Raw genomic sequence first — 18,892 nt, forward strand, 5'->3', positions numbered from 1 at the left:
GTCTACGTTCCTTATGGCGTACATCGATCCTCGTTGCTACTGTGATCAAGTCCTCCAGAGAAGCAGGGACCTCACGAGTAGCAAGGGCATCCTTGACATAGCCTGCCAACCCTCTCCAGAAGATAGGAATCAACACCTTCTCTGGCCAATCTAGTTCTGCCACCAGAGTTCTAAAAGCAATGGCATAAGAACTAGTGGATAACGAACCCTGAGATAGATCTAACAGTCTCAGGGCCGCATCATGGGTAACCTGCGGACCCATGAATACCGCCTTAAGAGCATCAAGAAAGTCTTGATGTCTCAGAGTAACCACATCAGAGCGCTCCCATAGGGGAGTCGCCCATTCTAAGGCTTTGTCCTGAAGTAAGGAGATGATAAAGCCTACTCTGGACCTCTCCGTAGAGAAGCGAGAAGAGTTGACCTCTAGGTGTATCTGACACTGACTAATGAAACCACGACATGATCTGGCATCGCCAGAATATCTGTTTGGCAGAGCAAGTCGAGGATCATGTGCAGATGTCACCATGGTCTGAGGTTTATCCTCTATACTCTTGAGCCGTGACTCAAGTACTTGTATGTAACGGTGTAACTGCTGATATTCTGCCATAACTGCCAGACCCATGGCTCAGTCCTAATGTTACGGGGGGCTGTCTGATAATAACCGAAAGGAGTATCAGACAGTCAGGGTCCACCGTGCAAAGACTTTGCTGCAGACTATGGCAGAGTGCAATACCTCTGTTAACTCACAGAAGGATATAATAAGTAAGTAAAGCAATTCCTCCCTTACTTGGAGGGTGTGTGGAATGATCTCTGTTAATAATCACAGAGACAAAGGCAATGTGTGCGAAATGGCACCTACCTAGGTCCGCTCTTCTAGTGGTGCAAAAGAGACGAACAGCAGCGTAAGCCGCACAAAGCTCCTACCTGCGTTCGCTCCACTAGTGTGCGAGGACACGAACCACTAGATATGGCACCTGCCTAGGTCCGCTCTTCTAGTGGTGCAAAAGAGACGAACAGCAGCGTAAGCCGCACAAAGCTCCTACCTCTGTTCGCTCCCCTAGTGTGCGAGGATACGAACAACTGCCAGACGCAGTATAAGGAACGTTACCCTAGCGGCAACGTCCACCTACGAGTAGAATCACAAGGCCCAGCCAGACCATGTGCCTCAGGCACCTGCCTATGTCCGCTCCCCTAAGAGGTAAGGATACGGACAGCAGCCGAAGCTGTAAGGTATAAGAACGCTACCCTGCCGGTAGCGCTCACCTAGCATAGACAGAGGAATGCCTAGAGGAACGCGCACAGAGCGTCTACTCATATGCATGAACCAAGAGGACTGAGCACCATGCGGCGTGTGTCAGGGTCTTATATAGACTCTGTGCCTCATCCAAGATGGAGGACACCAGAGCCAATCCGCTGCCAGAACGACAGGAGTGACGTCATGCTGGCCTATCACCGAGCAAGACGTCACAAGCACATGACCAGCGACCAATCGGCATAGAAGGTGTCAGAGACATGTGACCTCGTGTCAGCGATGATGTCACCCGCACATGTGCAATGGCTCCAAGATTGGACTTAGTCTCCGGCGCTCGCACATGTGCAGTAGCAAGAAATCTGGACTTAGTCTCCAGCGCTCGCACATGTGCAGTAGCAAGAAATCTGGACTTAGTCTCCAGCGCTCGCACATGTGCAGTAGCAAGAAATCTGGACTTAGTCTCCAGCGCTCGCACATGTGCAGTAGCAAGAAATCTGGACATAGTCTCCAGTGCTCGCAGCAACCGTAACACAATGCTTGCATCTTACCAGAATTTGTTGGTTTTTGTTTGTCCACCCGTCTCTTGATGATTGCCCACAAGTTCTCAATGGGATTAAGATCTGGGGAGTTTCCAGGCCATGGACCCAAAATCTCTATGTTTTGTTCCATGAGCCATTTAGTGATCACCTTTGCTTTATGGCAAGGTGCTCCATCATGCTGGAAAAGGCATTGTTGGGCGCCAAATTGCTCTTGGACAGTTGGGAGAAGTTGCTCTTGGAGGACATTCTGGTACCATTCTTTATTCATGGCTGTGTTATTAGGCAAGACTGTGAGTGAGCCGATTCCCTTGGCTGAGAAGCAACCCCACACATGAATCGTTTCAGGATGCTTAACAGTTGGCATGAGACAAGACTGGTGGTAGCACTCACCTCTTCTTTTACTAATAAGCTGTTTTCCAGATGTCCCAAACAATTGAAAAGGGGATTCATCTGAGAAAATGACTTTACCTCAGTCCTCAGCAGTCCACTCCATGTACCTTTTGCAGAATATCAGTCGGTCCCTGATGTTTTTTCTGGAGAGAAGTGGCTTCTTTGCTGCCCTCCTTGAAACCAGGCCTTGCTCAAGCAGTCTCCGCCTCACAGTGCGTGCAGAAGCACTCACACCAGCCTGCTGCCATTGCTGAGCTAGCTCGGCACTGCTGGTAGTCTGGGTCCTGGCGTTTGCTGGTCCTTCTTGAGCGCCCTGGAGCCTTTTTGGCAACAATGGAAGCTCTCTCCTTGAAGTTCTTGATGAAGCGATAGATTGTTGACTGAGATGCAATCTTTGTAGCTGCGATACTCTTCCTGTTAGGCCATTTTTGTGCAGAGCAATGATGGCTGCACGTGTTTCTTTAGAGATAACCATGGTTAACTGAAGAAAAACAATGATACCAAGCACCAGCCTCCTTTTAAAGTGTCCAGTGGTGTAATTCTTACTTAATCATGACTGATTGATCGCCAGCCCTGTCCTTATCAACACCCACGCCTGTGTTAATGGAACAATCACTTAAACAATGTTAGCTGGTCCTTTTAAGGCAGGAATGCAATGATGTTGAAATGTGTTTTGGGGGTTAAAGTTCATTTTCTTAGCCAATATTGACTTTGCAAGTAATTGCTGTTAAGCTGATCACTCTTTATGACATTCTGGAGTATATGCAAATTGCCATTAGAAAAACTTAAGCAGTAGACTTTGTAAAAATTAATATTTGTAGCACTCTCAAAACTTTTGGCCATGACTGTAGGTGCTGTAAGATATGAAGCCCCCCAAAATATACTAGGTGGCTGGTAGGAAGGTACTGGTCTTGAGGCACAATTACTGACCCTGACACCAAGTACTATTAAAAATTGGCTAAAAGACCCGTTACACGCAACGACATTGCTAACAAGATGTCGTTGGGGTCGCGGAATTTGTGACGCACATCTGTCCTCGTTAGCGACGTCGTTGCGTGTGACACGTACGAACGACTGCTAACGATCACAAATACTCACCTTATCGTTGATTGTTGACACGTCATTCAAATCCCAAATATCGTTGATGATGCTGGATGCAGGTTGTTTGTCATTCCTGAGGCAGCACACATCGCTACGTTTGACACCCCGGGAACGACGAACAACACCGTACCTGCGTCCTCCGGCAACGAGGTGGGCGTCACTTTCCTGCGGCTGCTCTCTGCCCCTCCGCTTCAATTGGACAGCTGCCATGTGACGTCGCTGTGACGCCGCACGAAGCGCCCCCTTAGAAAAGAGGCAGTTCGCCGGTCACAGTGACGTCGTTAGGCAGGTAAGTCCGTATGACGGGGCCTAGCGATATTGTGCGCCACGGGCAGCAATTTGCCCGTGACACACAAACGACGGGGGCAGGAGCTGCGTGTAAAGCCCCTTAACACTCAGACTGTCAATTAAGATGGTGGCTGACAGGCACTACACTACACCTGAACCTCTTGTTTTTACAATTTTTGGGACCTTTTTTTTTCCAAGTTGTAATACCTATTGCTAGTATAACAGATACAAGGGATGTAGCAGTGCTGAGATTGTTGATTATTAGTAGCAGATGTCAGGACAGCTTTAAATGTCTCCCTGCCTGTGAGTAAGCTGTCCCTATATCACACACTGCAGGAACAGACCGTATGCAGCACTGAGAAGAGGATTATTTTTTTTTTGCAGCAGTTCTATGATTTACACAGCTGCTAGCACAGTGGACACTGTCTTCAGCCCTTAAAAGGACTATTTGGAATCTGCAGCAGGAACACTATTTCATACAACAAACTGCACTGTCCCCATACCTGTTTCTATGATTTACACAGTCCCTAACAGCTAATGCTAAATATCTTCATCCCTTATAAGGACTATTTTGGATTCTGCAGCAGGAACAATATCTCATAGAACGAACTGCACTGTCCCTATACCTGTTTCTACAATTTACACAGTCACTAACAGCTAATGCTAAATAGCTTCAGCCCTTAGAAGGACTAGTATTAGTTGGCTGGAAAAACGCTGTACCGCACACAGTACAGACTAGCTACACCGGCAGCTCAAGAATGAATGCGTGCACACAAAATGGCGGCTGCCTTATATAGCCCCTATGACGCTGTGTGGCCAAGCCAATCACAGTAACACCACAACAAAGATGGCTGTGGCGTTACTGTAAGGGCAAGCAACGTCAGATGTGTTCATTGGCTGGAAAAAGGTGCCAGGAAGTCCAGAAACGAAAATGAAAGTACCAGAGCGAATACCATAATAGCCGTCGGATAGCGAATACTTTGGATACCCTATTATCCGTCGTATACCGAATAGTGGCGAATACATTCGCTCATCCCTAATCGTAAAAACACGTCAAAATCTACAATAGACGACCTCAAAAGGTGCAAGCTAAAGGTTTTACAATGGCTGTCACATTCCGCTGATCTGACCTGGCTAGACCTCAAAAGAACAGTGCATGCAAGATGACCCAGGAATCTCACAGAACTGGAAGATTTTTCCAAGGAAGTATAGATGAAAGTCCTCAAGCAAAAAATTGAAAGACTGTGTTCTGGCTACAAAAAGCGCTTACAAGCTGTCTTACTTGCCAAACGGGGTGCTACTAGGTAGTAACCATGCAGGGCACCCAAACTCATGCATTGGCCCATTTTCTTCTTTGTTAATTTAAAATTGTAAAAAATTATTTTTATTTTGCCTTCATGCATTCAACATAGTCTTTCATCTTCGGCATTATGAAGCACCCCTATAGTCTCCCATATGTTATAATGCACCCCCATAGTCCTCCATATATTATAATGTACCCCCATAGTCCTCAATATATTGTAATGCACACTGTAGTCCTCCATATATTATAATGCACCCCCTATAGTCCTCCAGAAATTATAATGCACTCCCACAGACCTTCATATTTTATAATGCACCCCCATAGTCCTCTATATATTATATCCTCCATGATTTTTTTAATAGATTTATTTTTAATATACCCCCATAATTCTCCAAACTGTATATTACACCCCCATAGTTCTCCATATGTTATATGCATACCCCATAGTCGTCCACAAGTGTACTCACCAACTTAAAAAAATTCTCACCTCTCCTCTGTTCTCTGCTGCTCCGGTCTCCTTGGTGATGGATCTGCATCTCAGCACCTGCCGCGCAGTAGTGACGTCATAGAGCCTGCTGTGCTGAAATGTGAGAACACAGACACAGGGGGAGACTGATGAAGGAAGAAGCGTCAGTGGAGCGCTCCCTTTTTCCTCATTGCTTTCAACTATATCTTTATGCAATGCAGGGCACTCAGCCCCCCTGATACACGGGCCCCATAGCGGTCACGTGGTCTGCCGCCATTGATGATACGCCACTGATGTCAAATCCTTGTTGGATATACAGTATAGCTCATTGAATTAGAAGAACCTGTAGGTTCTATAAGAAAATTATAACAGTGAGAAATAAAATATCCAAAATAAAATCCAGAAAATCACATTGTATAAATTATATAAATGTATTGTCATTTTGCAGAGAGAAATAAGTATTTGATCACCTACCAAACATTAACGCGGGCATCACACGGTACGATCTATCGTGCGATCGCACGAGCGATCATATCCGCCCCGTCGTTTGTGCGTCACGGGCAAATCGCTGCCTGTGTCGCACAAAGTCGTTACACCGCCGTCACACGTACTTAGCTGCTGAGCGACCTCGCTGTGGGCGGCGACAATCCTCTCCTGAAGGGGGAGGGACGTTCGGCGTCACAGCGACGTCACACAGCCGCCGGACAATAGAAGCGGAGGGGCGGAGATGAGCGGGAGGTAAACATCCCGCCCACATCCTTCCTTCCGCATAGCCGGCGGGACGCAGGTAAACTGTGTTCATCATTCCCGGGGCATCACATGGAGCGATGTGTGCTGCCCCGGGTACGATGAACAACTGGCGCCATGAAAAATAAACGATTTTTAAAAAATAAGTGACGTGTACATGACTCACGATTTGTGACCGATTCAGTGTCGCTCGGAGGTGTCACACGAAACGACGTCACAAACGATGCCGGATGTGCGTCACAAAAACCATGAACCCCGAACAATGCATTGCACGATAGATCGTGTGACGCCCGCCTAAGACTTCTGCCTCCAACAGACCAGTTAGACGCTCCTAATCAACTTGTTACGTGCATTATAGACAGCTGTCTTAAATTGTCACCTGAATAAAAGATTTCCATACACAGGCTCAATTAATCAGTCAGACTCTAACCTCTACAACATGGGCAAGACCAAAGAGATTTTCTAATAACGCTGAAGTGAGCTACAAAACCATAAGTAGGATGCTGGGTAAGAAGGAGACAATTGTTGGTGCAATAGTAAGAAAATGGAAGTAATACAAAATGAGTGTCAATCGACATCGATCAGGGGCTCCATGCAAAATCTCACCTCGTAGGGTTTCCAGGATCATGAGGAAGGTGAGCGATCAGCCTAACACCACATGGAGGGAACTTGTTAATGATCTCAAGGCAGCTGGGACCACTGTCACCAATAAAACCATTGGTAACACATTGTGCCGTAATGGCTTCAAATCCTGCAGTGCTCACAAAGTCCCACTGCTCAGGAAGGCCCATGTGCAGGCCCATATGAAGTTTTCCAATGAACACCTGGATGATTCTGAGAGTGAGTGATAGAAGGTGCTGTGATCAGATGAGATAAAAATTGAGCTCTTTGGCCTTAACTCCGCTCGTGGTGTTTGGAGGAAGAGAAATGCTGTCTATGACAAAAAAACACCATCCCCACTGTCAAGAATGCAGATGGAAATGTCGCGGGCGGCGGGGCGCTGCGCTCGCTAACGCTCGGGTCTGGCACTGCTGCTGCTCGGTGGCTCGAGCGGTGGGCCCGGATCCGGGGACTCGAGCGGCGCTCCTCGCCCGTGAGTGAAAGGGGATAGTTCGGTTTGGGGGATTTGGTCCGTGACGCCACCCACGGGTTGTGGTGAGGTTGGGTACCACCGCTGCTGGTGACGGGGATCCCGGGAGCGATGGTAGGGAGCAGCTGGGATGTTGTTTTCCCCCTCCGTGGGTAGGGGTTGGTGGTCCCGGGGCACGGTGAGGTGACGGGGAGGCAGGATTGGCAAGGTGCAGGGTCGCCTGGACTGCGCAGCGCTGTGCCGGATGGCACGGTGGTACTCACTCAGCCACAAATGTACGCAAAGTCTCTGGTAAACCAAACGGCTGCATGGACGGGTCCCGCAGCCGGCTGCTGTGACTTCTCCCGGACGGTTGGTGGTGGCTGCCTTTCCCTGCACCTTTGTGTATGTTCGGTCCCGATGGCTTTCCACCGGTAACCCGCTCCCCAGCGTATATATATGCCGGAGGAGCCCTTTTGCCCACAGGCTCTGGCCCTTGGAACTCTAGCTGTGGCGGAAGCTGTATTTCCTTCTACTGGTCGGACGGTTGTCTTCTATCGGGTCTTGGCTGTTAGGAAACCCCTGGGGTTCCGGTCACTGACGGATTTGACCTCTTAACGGCGACTCCAAGCCTGGTCGGGGTCCGCAGGCCCTGCCTGTGTGTGCTGGCTTCACTTCGCTCCCCAGTTCGGTAACGGCGGGCCACCGCCCGACCCCGGTCCTACGGTTCTGCGTTGATTCGCCTCTCCTGCAGACGGCCACCACCGTCTGCCAACCTTGCTCTTAGTGCCCGGGCCACGCACCCGGACATGGTTAGTTTTCTCCTTCACTCCTCTCACTTGCACTTCCCTAACTGATCTGTCTTCCTTCTCCCGCCTCCAGGACTGTGAACTCCTCAGTGGGTGGGACGAACCGCCTGGCTCCACCCCACCTGGTGTGGACATCAGCCCCTGGAGGGAGGCAACAAGGATTTTGTGTCTGGCTGATGTGCCTGTCTCGGGGTGGGGATGTGTGTTGCAGTACCTGTGACGACCTGGCTAGTCTAAAGCGCCACATTCACCCTTGGTTAAATGCAGACCGTCCGCGGGCTGCCCGTCCATCACCGGTTTTCTTTTTCTTTTCAACTGTAAAAATATAAAAACAACAACAGTATGCATTTCAAATCTTCCCTTACGGGAGGCATGTCACTTAAACGTTGCGAAACACATATATGTATACATTTTTAATAATAACGGACGGCTTCCGCTCTCCCACCCAAGCAACCTAGCCCTGATGCTGCCCCTAAGAAGTGGGCAGCACCCCTTGACCCCAGTCCAGATCCAGGCTGCCCGAGCTGGAACGGGTACGGTGCCTCGCACCCGGCTGTCACTTCAGGGGACCCCACGTCCATGGGGGACCCCTGACCCCCGGAGGATCGCCACCGGTTGCGGTAGTGGCGGGACTGGGCCATCACTTTCCTCCAGGCCCATCCTCCAAATCAGCCTCTCCGGAGGCGGCAACGGAAAACATGCCCCCAACTTATTTACAATCCCACCAGTTCGTGGGTGCCCTGCAAGTTCTCAGGCATGTCCATGAAGAGTTCCTCATACCAACGGTAACTAAGGGTCCCTGCGGGGACAACTTGCCAGCAACGGCCGGGTCAATCACAGTGTCAATCAGGTTATTTACTCGGTTTGATTCATTCATTTAAACAGGGTAACGGTACTGATGGTCCCAACGGGGAAATCTGTACAACGGAGGGATCGCTGCCTTACTTCAAGTCCACACCGCAGGACGGAGGAGGGGGCTGGGCCGGTTCTTGGGCCTCCTGGCCTCCTCTCAGCTTGGCATCCAGGGCATACCAGCCCCTCTCTCCACAGTGCTGCGTGTATGTCACTAGATCGCCTGGGAGTAAGTTACGGCCCGGGTGGCCCTCTGGTAGATGGGCATTAACATCCCGACGGGCCACCAACACCTCGGCCTCCAGGCCCAGCTCAAAAATAAATCCATACCCCTGGCGGGGGTCGAATCTTCGCACCTGACCCTCGTATATCGGGCCCCGTACCCAGAAGGTGGCTCTGCGGAGGTTTTCCTTCTCCTGGATTGTGCGGGCTATCATCTCAGCCTTCCGCTTCTCCCTCTCCGTGATTTCCCAGCCCAGCTGGCTCGGCTCCCTGTCCCAGTAGGGGGCATCTGCCTGCCCCTGCGCGCGGGTCGGGCCCAACAGGATCTCCTTCACACTGCTCACTACTGGCGCCCTCTGTGGAAGGTCCCGCGATGTCATGGCCTGGGGTGCTGCCTCACAGCAACGACCCGGCGCAGCCTCAGCCGAGGCGTGGGATATGGGTACAGGTGTCCTCACCCGCTGAGCCGCCTCCTGGACGGGACGGATCACCGGAGCCGGGACGGTACTGGGTGCGGTCACTTCCGATGCCACCGGTGTGTCTTCGCAGACTGACGCTGCCCTCGGGAGCTTCCAAGGAAGCGGTTTGGGTCGTCTGCGGATCTCTTCTGCAGGCTGGTCCGCTCGGGCGGACAGGCAGGGTTCCGCTACCGGTTGTAGGGGTAGCGGGCCTAGTGGCGGGGCGGCAGCAGCCAACACGGGTAGCGGGGGAGGCAGCAGGGTGAGCGGGCGCAGACCGGGCCCCTCAGCCGCAGCGACCGATCCTGTAGGGACACAGGGGCCTGGGTCGCTTACCCGCTCCTCCAAGTCTTCCTCCACCTCGCGTCTCCGTATGGCCGCCACCACATCCGCCATGTCAGCCTCCCACTCCTCCAGGAGGAGCTGCACTTGCACCTGCAGACGGCTGCTCAGACGGACGGTCCGGATTTCTACCCATGCTGCGGTGCCGGGCGCGGGCTCGGGGACTGCGCGGCTACCGGACGGACGGTGCATGCTGGCAGCGGTATCTTCCAGGAACCAAATGGCGGCAGAGTCCTGGCGTCCCTGCTTTTATGGCCTCGGTTTACATGCAGCCGGACGCCATCCGTCCCCCCTTGGTCTTTTCTCGGCACCTCCTCTTCAGGGGCGGGGCTTCAGCTTTCGCGCCTCCACTGCTCGAGAAGACGCTCGAGTGGGAAAATCTTTGCGCCCAAGATGACGGAATTTTTTTGGCCGGACACCGCCGGCAGGGAAACACACGGCGCACCTCTACCAGCTGGCAGAGCGGTAAGATCCTGTTCGTGATGCCAAGTTGTCTCGGGCGGCGGGGCGCTGCGCTCGCTAACGCTAGGGTCCGGCGCTGCTGCTGCTCGGTGGCTCGAGCAGTGGGCCCGGATCCAGGGACTCGAGCGGCGCTCCTCGCCCGTGAGTGAAAGGGGATAGTTCAGTTTGGGGATTTGGTCCGTGACACCACCCACGGGTTGTGGTGAGGTTGGGCACCACCGCTGCTGGTGACGGGGATCCCGGGAGCGATGGTAGGGAGCAGCTCGGATGTTATTTTCCCCCTCCGTGGATAGGGGTTGGTGGTCCCAGGGCCCGGTGAGGTGACGGGGAGGCAGGATTGGCAAGGTGCAGGGTCGCCTGGACTGCGCAGCGCTGTGCCGGATGGCACGGTGGTACTCACTCAGCCACAAATGTAAGCAAAGTCTCTGGTAAACCAAATGGCTGGATGGACGGGTCCTGCAGCCGGCTGCTGTGACTTCTCCCGGACGGTTTGTGGTGGCTGCCTTTCCCTGTACCTTTGTGTATGTTCGGTCCCGATGGCTTCCCACCGGTAACCCGCTCCCCAGCGTATATATATGCCGGAGGAGCCCTTTTGCCCGCAGGCTCTGGCCCTTGGAACTCTAGCTGTGGCGGTAGCTGTATTTCCTTCTACTGGTCGGACGGTTGCCTTCTATCGGGTCTTGGCTGTTAGGAAACCCCTGGGGTTCCGGTCACTGATGGATTTGACCTCTTAACGGCGACTCCAAGCCTGGTCGGGGTCCACAGGCCCTGCCTGTGTGTGCTGGCTTCACTTCGCTCCCTGGTTCGGTAACGGCGGGCCACCGCCCGACCCCGGTCCTACGGTTCCGCGTTGATTCGCCTCTCCTGCAGACGGCCACCACCGTCTGCCAACCTTGCTCTTAGTGCCCGGGCCACGCACCCGGACACGGTTAGTTTTTTCTTTCACTCCCGTCACTTGCACTTGCCTAACTGATCTGTCTTCCTTCTCCCGCCTCCAGGACTGTGAACTCCTCAGTGGGTGTGGCGAACCGCCTGGCTCCACCCCACTTGGCTAGTCCAGGGCGCCACAGAAACATTATATTTTGGGGGTGTTTCCGGGCTAAGGGCACATGACTACTTCACCGCATCCATGGGGCAATGGATGGACATGTACTGTAAATCCTGAGTGACAACCTCCTTCCCTCCACCAGCACATTAAAAATGGGTCATGGCTGGGTCTTCCAGCATGACAATGACCCAAAACATACAATCAAAGCAACAAAGGAGTGGCTCAAAAAGAGGCACATTAATGTCATGGGGTGGCCTAGCCAGTCTCCAGACCTTAATCCCATAGAAAACGTATGAAGAGAGCTGAAGCTCCAAATTGCCAAGCGACAGCCTCAAAATCTTAATGATTTAGGGATGATCTGCAAAGAGGAGTGGACCAAAATTCGTCCTGACATGTGCACAAACCTCATCATCAACTACAAAAAACGTCGGACTGCTGTGCTTGCCAACAACTGTTTTACTACCAAGTATTAAGTCTTGTTTGCCAGAGGGATAAAATACTTATTTCTCTCTGCAAAATTCAAATAAATTATTAAAATGTATACAATGTGATTTTCTGGATTTTATTTTGGATATTCTATCCCTCACTGTTAAAATTAACCTACCCTTAAAATTATAGACTGTTCATGTCTTTGTCAGTGGGCAAACTTACAAAATCAGCAAGGGATCAAATAATTATTTCCTTTACTGTATATGGTGGAGATTTTCCCCAAGTGAGCATGAGTTTAAGATGTGGTACAAGGGACTCTCCTACTACAAACTGCTACTGATATGCGTTCTTTCTCTTTGTCTAGCAGCCATGGTTCCTCTGAGTCTGATGGATCACTTATACTGGATTACCAAATTTCTACAAATGATGAATTTGATGGCTGTTCAGAGTTGTCAGTAACAAGTGATTGTTACTACTATGATCAAGAAAGTACACTACACTCAGGTATCTTACAACTGGAAGTTTTTTTCTGTTTATATTGTATTATATGAACTGTTTCTAGAAACATTTCTTAAAACATAAGTTGTAGTAGAGATCTTATCCTCCATTTTCACTAAGAGATTCATTTCCGAGGATTCCTGTTTAGATATCATTAATTTATTAATGTCAAGCTTCTTCCAGTCACTACTAAAGGTAGTTTAGGAGTTAAAAAGGAACCTGTCAGGTCCCATATGCATACCTCACAACTTTTAAAGAACAGAGAGGGACAAAGCAGAGGCATATCTTGGAGGGAGCTGGTGGGGCATGTGCCCCAGGCACAACTATCAGGGAGCGCTGTCGCACCGGCTGATGCGGCGGTCTCAGAGTTTCCCCGGGGGGCTATATTTGTTGCCCTGTAGTGGGTACAGGCTATTCTGAGTCCCGGCTGTCAAGCTGAGAGCCCAGACACAGAGAAAGTGCAGTTGTCCTCGTAGCTATCAGATGCAAGGACAATTGAAGCGGCAACCGCCTGCGCACTGACGTCCGGGTCAGAGCGATGTCCGTAGTGTGATCAGGTCGGATGATCACACTGCTGACCCAGAAGTCAGGGCCACAGCGCAGAGGCAGCAGACAATGCTGCTTGAAAGTGTTCCAGTTGATATGAAGATGTGAAGCCCCACAGGTGTTGTGTCGGTGCATTACCTTCAGGGACTCCACTCGGCTGGATCTTGTCACAGGTAGGAGATCTTCTTCTTGTCGTGACGCCACTCTCAGTATTGCGGTCAGTGGGGACCGCCACTGCAGGTTGAGGGACGCCTGGGGCTGATGGTAAGTGCAGTTAGTTGGAATAGCCTCCTGAGAGTGAGGCAAGCCCCAGGGCCCTGTGTAGGTGCGTAGTACCACAAGGCGCAGAATAACTCCACACAGGCAGAATGTCTTTCAGGGTTTTTACTCACTTCAGGTGGCAGGGTGAGTAGCCCGGGCGTAGCTGAGATGAACCAGGTGGGAACCAGGTATCCTTCAGGCTGACTTTATGAGGGTGACTACCAACTCGCCTTCCTTAGCCCTTGGTGGTTTGGGGTGACCCCGACTTTTAGTCCCTATGGGGGTCACCCAGGGAAGTTGCTGAAGCCTCTCTCCCCTTCGTTTGCCGTTTGCTTGTTGCCTGGGCCAGATCACTCCAGCTGCTTGCCTCCTGTGAACTGTGGGCCCTAACTGTGGCTACGTGGCTGCGGCTTTTAGGTGTTGTGGTGTGGGCTTTGAGGGCCCCACACCGGCAGGTTTAGCAAAAGAAAGTTGGATCTATCTCCGCTCCGGGATCTGCCGCCCGTTTGGGCCTGGTACTCTCTAGCAGTCTCCTTACTTCCCACTCCGTGCCCTCTCTTTAGCTGAAGATGGATTTCGGGTAGCACTCCTAGTTGACCGTTCTCCCCCGTCAGTAGCCACTGCGCGGGCGCTGTTAGACAGCAACAGCCCCACAGGTCTGCTCCTCACTGAGCCCTATGGAGTTCTGCTCTAACTGACTCACTGCCCCTCCTCTCCTGTTCTTGCCTACGCCACCTAGCAACCAGACTCTCTTACCACACCCCTTGAGAGGAGATGGAGGCTTTTGGCCCCCTCCACTATTCCAGTGAAGGTCAAGGCTTTTCCCCCTCCTGGGATCCCCAGGGGTCCTCTCATGGGTACATGTGTGAGACCTGATCACTATGCGCCTGTGTTCCACACCCCGGTCAGCCTTCTGGATTACCTGTTTGTACTGTCCCCAGCATGGGTGCAGTACTCAGTGGTGCCTGACCAGGTCAGGGGCGCCACATTCCCCCTTAGTTATCACCAGCACGTCCTCGGGCTGCAAGACAACATTTTAAAATGCATAAAACAGTAAAAACATGTAAAACATTTTTAAAAGCACCAGGTACCATACATCACCACCCTCCACCCACAAGTCCGTTAACCCACCCAAAACCCTCTCACGTTGGCCGCGCCTTCAGCCACTTCTGGCAGGATGTAGAGGCGGCTTACATGGGCTGGTGGTTTCAGGGTATACCTGGCCTGGTGGAGCCGCGCCTTCAGCCACTTCTGGCAGGATCCAGAGGCGGCCTCCACAGTTGGTGCTGACCAGGTACCCTCTTTGTGGTGGAGAGCCAGGCCCCATAAACAGGCATGCTCTCTGGTTGCAGGTGAGCCAAGGCCCTATATACGGACGTGCTCCCTGGTTGCAGACGAGCCAAGCCCCTAAACAGGCTGACTCTGGTGGTGGTGGTGCCCTCTGGTGTAACTATTTACACTGCGAGAGTTTGTGGCTATAGCCAGTTCATAGCCTTAAGGTTCATTTCTCACATGAGTTTATGTGGGCACATTCTTAAACTTGTAAAACGTTGCAAAACAAACTTTTTCAAACTGGTAACTTCTATGCTTCTTTCTGTACTTTATGTGGATTCCTCCTCACCAGGGCTTGGGCCTGTAGGGCTGCGGCACCTGTTGGTTTCTCCATCTTGGTCATCAATGGGTTCCTTTTCTTTTCTTTCCTCTGTATCTTCTGTATCTGTTTCTTTCTCTGTATCTGTTTCTTTTTCTGTAGGACATGGTGTTACATCAAGCGCATACAATCCTCTTTCGCCTTCATGCATAGTGAATTGTACTGTATTTCCCATCTTTAAGTTTCTGCCAGGGTGTCCTCTAGGCAGATGAGCGCTCACATCTCTTCGGTTGACAAATATCCCTTCCTTCACACCAGGTGCTACAATGAATCCATATCCACTTCTCAAATTGAAATCCTCCACTACTCCTCTGCAAAGGGGTCCTCTGACCTGGGCTTTGGCTCTTCTGAGGGACCGTTTTTCTTGTAGGTCTCTGGCTGTGACTTCTCTCTGCTCTGGAGACTGTGGTGCAGGGGACAGCGTTGTTCTGTTGCGACGCCTTGTCTTGCGGGCTGGGTTTTGCTGGGCTGTTACCTCAATGCCTGCAGGGCCCCAGGTGAGGTTTCTGGGCTGGTCTTCGTCAGCAGACGGTGTCAAGTCCTCCTCATCCCAGCGGGAATAGGGCAACATCTCCGGCTCTGGGTATGGATCCACTGCTGGTGGCTCCGGAGTCAGCTCCTCAGCTTCCTGGCCTCCTCTCCCCCTTAGTTCTTCGCTGCACTCTGGTTGTGGTAGCGCTGGAGATGAGTGGTCCTCAGCTGGTCTGGGCGGTGGACTCTCTGGCGCGGCTGCAGGGGTTGCCTGAATCTCCTTGGGGGTATGCGGAGGGAGCAGATACCGATCCACCATCTCTTGTGGGAACTGAGCCTCTAGGTCAGCCTTCAGCTTCCAGTATTCGGGGTCCTCTCCTATCAGGGTCTTCCTAGCAGGGACCTCTTTGGACTGGGGAGCGGTGTCTGCTCTGGCCTTGCAGGCCGGGGTAAATGGTGAGGTAATCTCTTCTTGGCGGGCCGCGCCTGGCATGGCGGCGGCCTGGTCTTGGCGGGCCGCGCCCTGGATGGCGGCGGCCTGGTCTTGGCGGGCCGCGCCCTGGATGGTGGCGGCCTGGTCTTGGCGGGCCGCGCCCGGCATGGCGGCGGCCTGGATCAGTGTCGCTGTTGCAGGGGGCTCTGTGCAGGCTAGGCTGGACGTCGCTGCAGCAGTCTGGGCTTGGCGGGCCGCGCCTGGCGTGGCTGCGGCCTGGTTCAGCACCTCACTTGCGGCGCGGACGAGCGTTGCTGCGGCGGTGGGGTCTCGGCGGGCCGGGCCTAGCAGGGCGGCGGCCTGGGTCAGCGTTACGCCTGCGGCGCGGATGAGGGTCGCGGTGGCAGCCGGTTCTTTGCGGGCCGGACTGGGCGTTGCTGCAGGGACCGGGTCTTGGTGGGCCGAGCAGGGCATCGCTGCGGCCGCTGGGGCTTGGAAGGCCGCACCTGGCGTGGCTGCGGCCTGCTTCAGCGTCGCCGCACCGGACGCCTCTTCGGGGACCGCGGGCGTGGCAGCAGGGGTCGGGGCACTTGCGCTGGCCGGGGCATCACTCGACTCACCCACCGGTGGCAGCATCGGGGTCTGCGTCATCGCCGTCCTGTCTGGCACTCGGCGCGCGGCTCTCCTTTCATAGGCCCGAACCGCCGCGGTCATCTCCAGCATTTCCATTCGTTCTTCCCGGATCTGCTCCACAACCCGGGTCTCCAGTCGGTCGCAGAACTGGGCCAGCTCCCGATACCACCAGGCAGCGGAGCCCGGTTCTGGATTTCTGCGGTCAGACGCCATTTCTTCTGCGCCCTCTTCTGCACGACTCTCCAGCTGTGGACTCGCCGTTGCCTCTGATAGCAAGCTGTTCAGTTTCTGCTCTGCCTCTTTCAGCAGCTCCTCTCCCAGCAGCAGGCTTGTGGCTCTCTTTCCTTCCCGCCGTCTCTGGACGCTTCCGCTCTCTTCACAAGCGAGGTCAGAACTCTGCAGGGGATCTCTGGGTAGCCACACCTCTTCGTGGGCGGTAACTTCTTCCAGCGCGGGCTGCTGTTGTTTTTCAGCGCGCTTTTCATGGTGGCAATATGGCGGCGCTTCCAATTTTTCAAGCGGACCGCCCAGGCACATGGTCACCTGTCTGAACAGGTCTAGTCCTTATCCTGTTCGTGACGCCAGATGTGAAGCCCCACAGGTGTTGTGTCGGTGCATTACCTTCAGGGACTCCACTCGGCTGGATCTTGTCACAGGTAGGAGATCTTCTTCTTGTCGTGACGCCACTCTCAGTATTGCGGTCAGTGGGGACCGCCACTGCAGGTTGAGGGACGCCTGGGGCTGATGGTAAGTGCAGTTAGTTGGAATAGCCTCCTGAGAGTGAGGCAAGCCCCAGGGCCCTGTGTAGGTGCGTAGTACCACAAGGCGCAGAATAACTCCACACAGGCAGAATGTCTTTCAGGGTTTTTACTCACTTCAGGTGGCAGGGTGAGTAGCCCGGGCGTAGCTGAGATGAACCAGGTGGGAACCAGGTATCCTTCAGGCTGACTTTATGAGGGTGACTACCAACTCGCCTTCCTTAGCCCTTGGTGGTTTGGGGTGACCCCGACTTTTAGTCCCTATGGGGGTCACCCAGGGAAGTTGCTGAAGCCTCTCTCCCCTTCGTTTGCCGTTTGCTTGTTGCCTGGGCCAGATCACTCCAGCTGCTTGCCTCCTGTGAACTGTGGGCCCTAACTGTGGCTACGTGGCTGCGGCTTTTAGGTGTTGTGGTGTGGGCTTTGAGGGCCCCACACCGGCAGGTTTAGCAAAAGAAAGTTGGATCTATCTCCGCTCCGGGATCTGCCGCCCGTTTGGGCCTGGTACTCTCTAGCAGTCTCCTTACTTCCCACTCCGTGCCCTCTCTTTAGCTGAAGATGGATTTCGGGTAGCACTCCTAGTTGACCGTTCTCCCCCGTCAGTAGCCACTGCGCGGGCGCTGTTAGACAGCAACAGCCCCACAGGTCTGCTCCTCACTGAGCCCTATGGAGTTCTGCTCTAACTGACTCACTGCCCCTCCTCTCCTGTTCTTGCCTACGCCACCTAGCAACCAGACTCTCTTACCACACCCCTTGAGAGGAGATGGAGGCTTTTGGCCCCCTCCACTATTCCAGTGAAGGTCAAGGCTTTTCCCCCTCCTGGGATCCCCAGGGGTCCTCTCATGGGTACATGTGTGAGACCTGATCACTATGCGCCTGTGTTCCACACCCCGGTCAGCCTTCTGGATTACCTGTTTGTACTGTCCCCAGCATGGGTGCAGTACTCAGTGGTGCCTGACCAGGTCAGGGGCGCCACAAAGACACCGAAGAGGGTTGTCGCGCCCAGGGATATGGGGTACTTGGTTCCGGGCAGTGTACGTCTTAGGAATGTCGCGGTGGTGGCCGTTACCCGGTTCCGTGCTGTGGGCCCTTTTTGTAATGGGGATATTTACAGCGGATTGTTGAATAAAGTTTATACGTGACACAACTTGCGGTGTCGCGGCTAAGTGTAAGGAGCTGCCGCTGCAGAGTGTCTCTACTGGAGCTGGTGGTATTAGCAGCTAATATAATAGTCCCTCCACAAGTAGAATTTTGCCCCTGCAGGTGTATGGTGTATTGGGCGTCAGAAGAAGGAAGTTCACACTGGAATTCAGTGCAACTAGTTTACTCACTTTCTTGAGATGGTAACTGGTGGTCCGAGGCCGGCTGGTTTCGACTCCACGTCCCCTTCGTCCCAGTGCCAGTCTGGTTTCTCTAGAAACAAATGGGAATGGCACCACCTTGAATAAATAGGTTATGGAAGTGTGCTCCAACCCATAAATAGAACTTAGAACACAACACATGGGAAAGAGTGGGCACAATTACACCAAACATGTACTGGAAAATCCAGAATAATGGAATGAAGCAAGAAGAGTCCCTTGTTGCATGCAAAAAGTGTGAAAAAGTTTATTAATAACACAGAGAAATATTATTAAGAACACTTAAAAATGGGAGAGATCAAAGGGGTGATCCACCCATGAGCAGATTGGCACATCACCACTAAAACCTCATGAAATAATGCAGATGGAACAAATCACATAGGCTCAAAAATAACAGTACCAGAGAACAGTATACAGCAATACATAGTCACCAAATGTAGGACTAACATTAATATGGTACAGATCAAGGAGAGCCAATACAATACCAGATAAGTAAATAGTGAGGGAGG

The 18,892-nt window shown here is 52.6% G+C and overlaps 1 protein-coding gene across 7 annotated transcripts in view; it reads left to right on the forward strand.

Moving 5' to 3' along the window:
- The window catches only part of PDE4DIP (phosphodiesterase 4D interacting protein), a 1,984,767-nt gene that overhangs the window by 1,637,132 nt on the left and 328,743 nt on the right, over positions 1-18,892 (forward strand). For 6 of the 7 annotated variants that reach the window (XM_075321961.1, XM_075321954.1, XM_075321956.1 and 3 more), the window contains one exon: positions 12,142-12,281. In XM_075321961.1, coding sequence (XP_075178076.1) covers positions 12,142-12,281 — 140 coding nt within the window. The remainder of the gene's footprint in view (positions 1-12,141; positions 12,282-18,892) is intronic. The other variant, XM_075321957.1, reaches the window with a different exon arrangement.

The sequence above is a fragment of the Anomaloglossus baeobatrachus genome, chromosome 8 (genome assembly GCF_048569485.1).
Source record: "Anomaloglossus baeobatrachus isolate aAnoBae1 chromosome 8, aAnoBae1.hap1, whole genome shotgun sequence".
Taxonomy (NCBI): Eukaryota; Metazoa; Chordata; class Amphibia; order Anura; family Aromobatidae; genus Anomaloglossus; species Anomaloglossus baeobatrachus.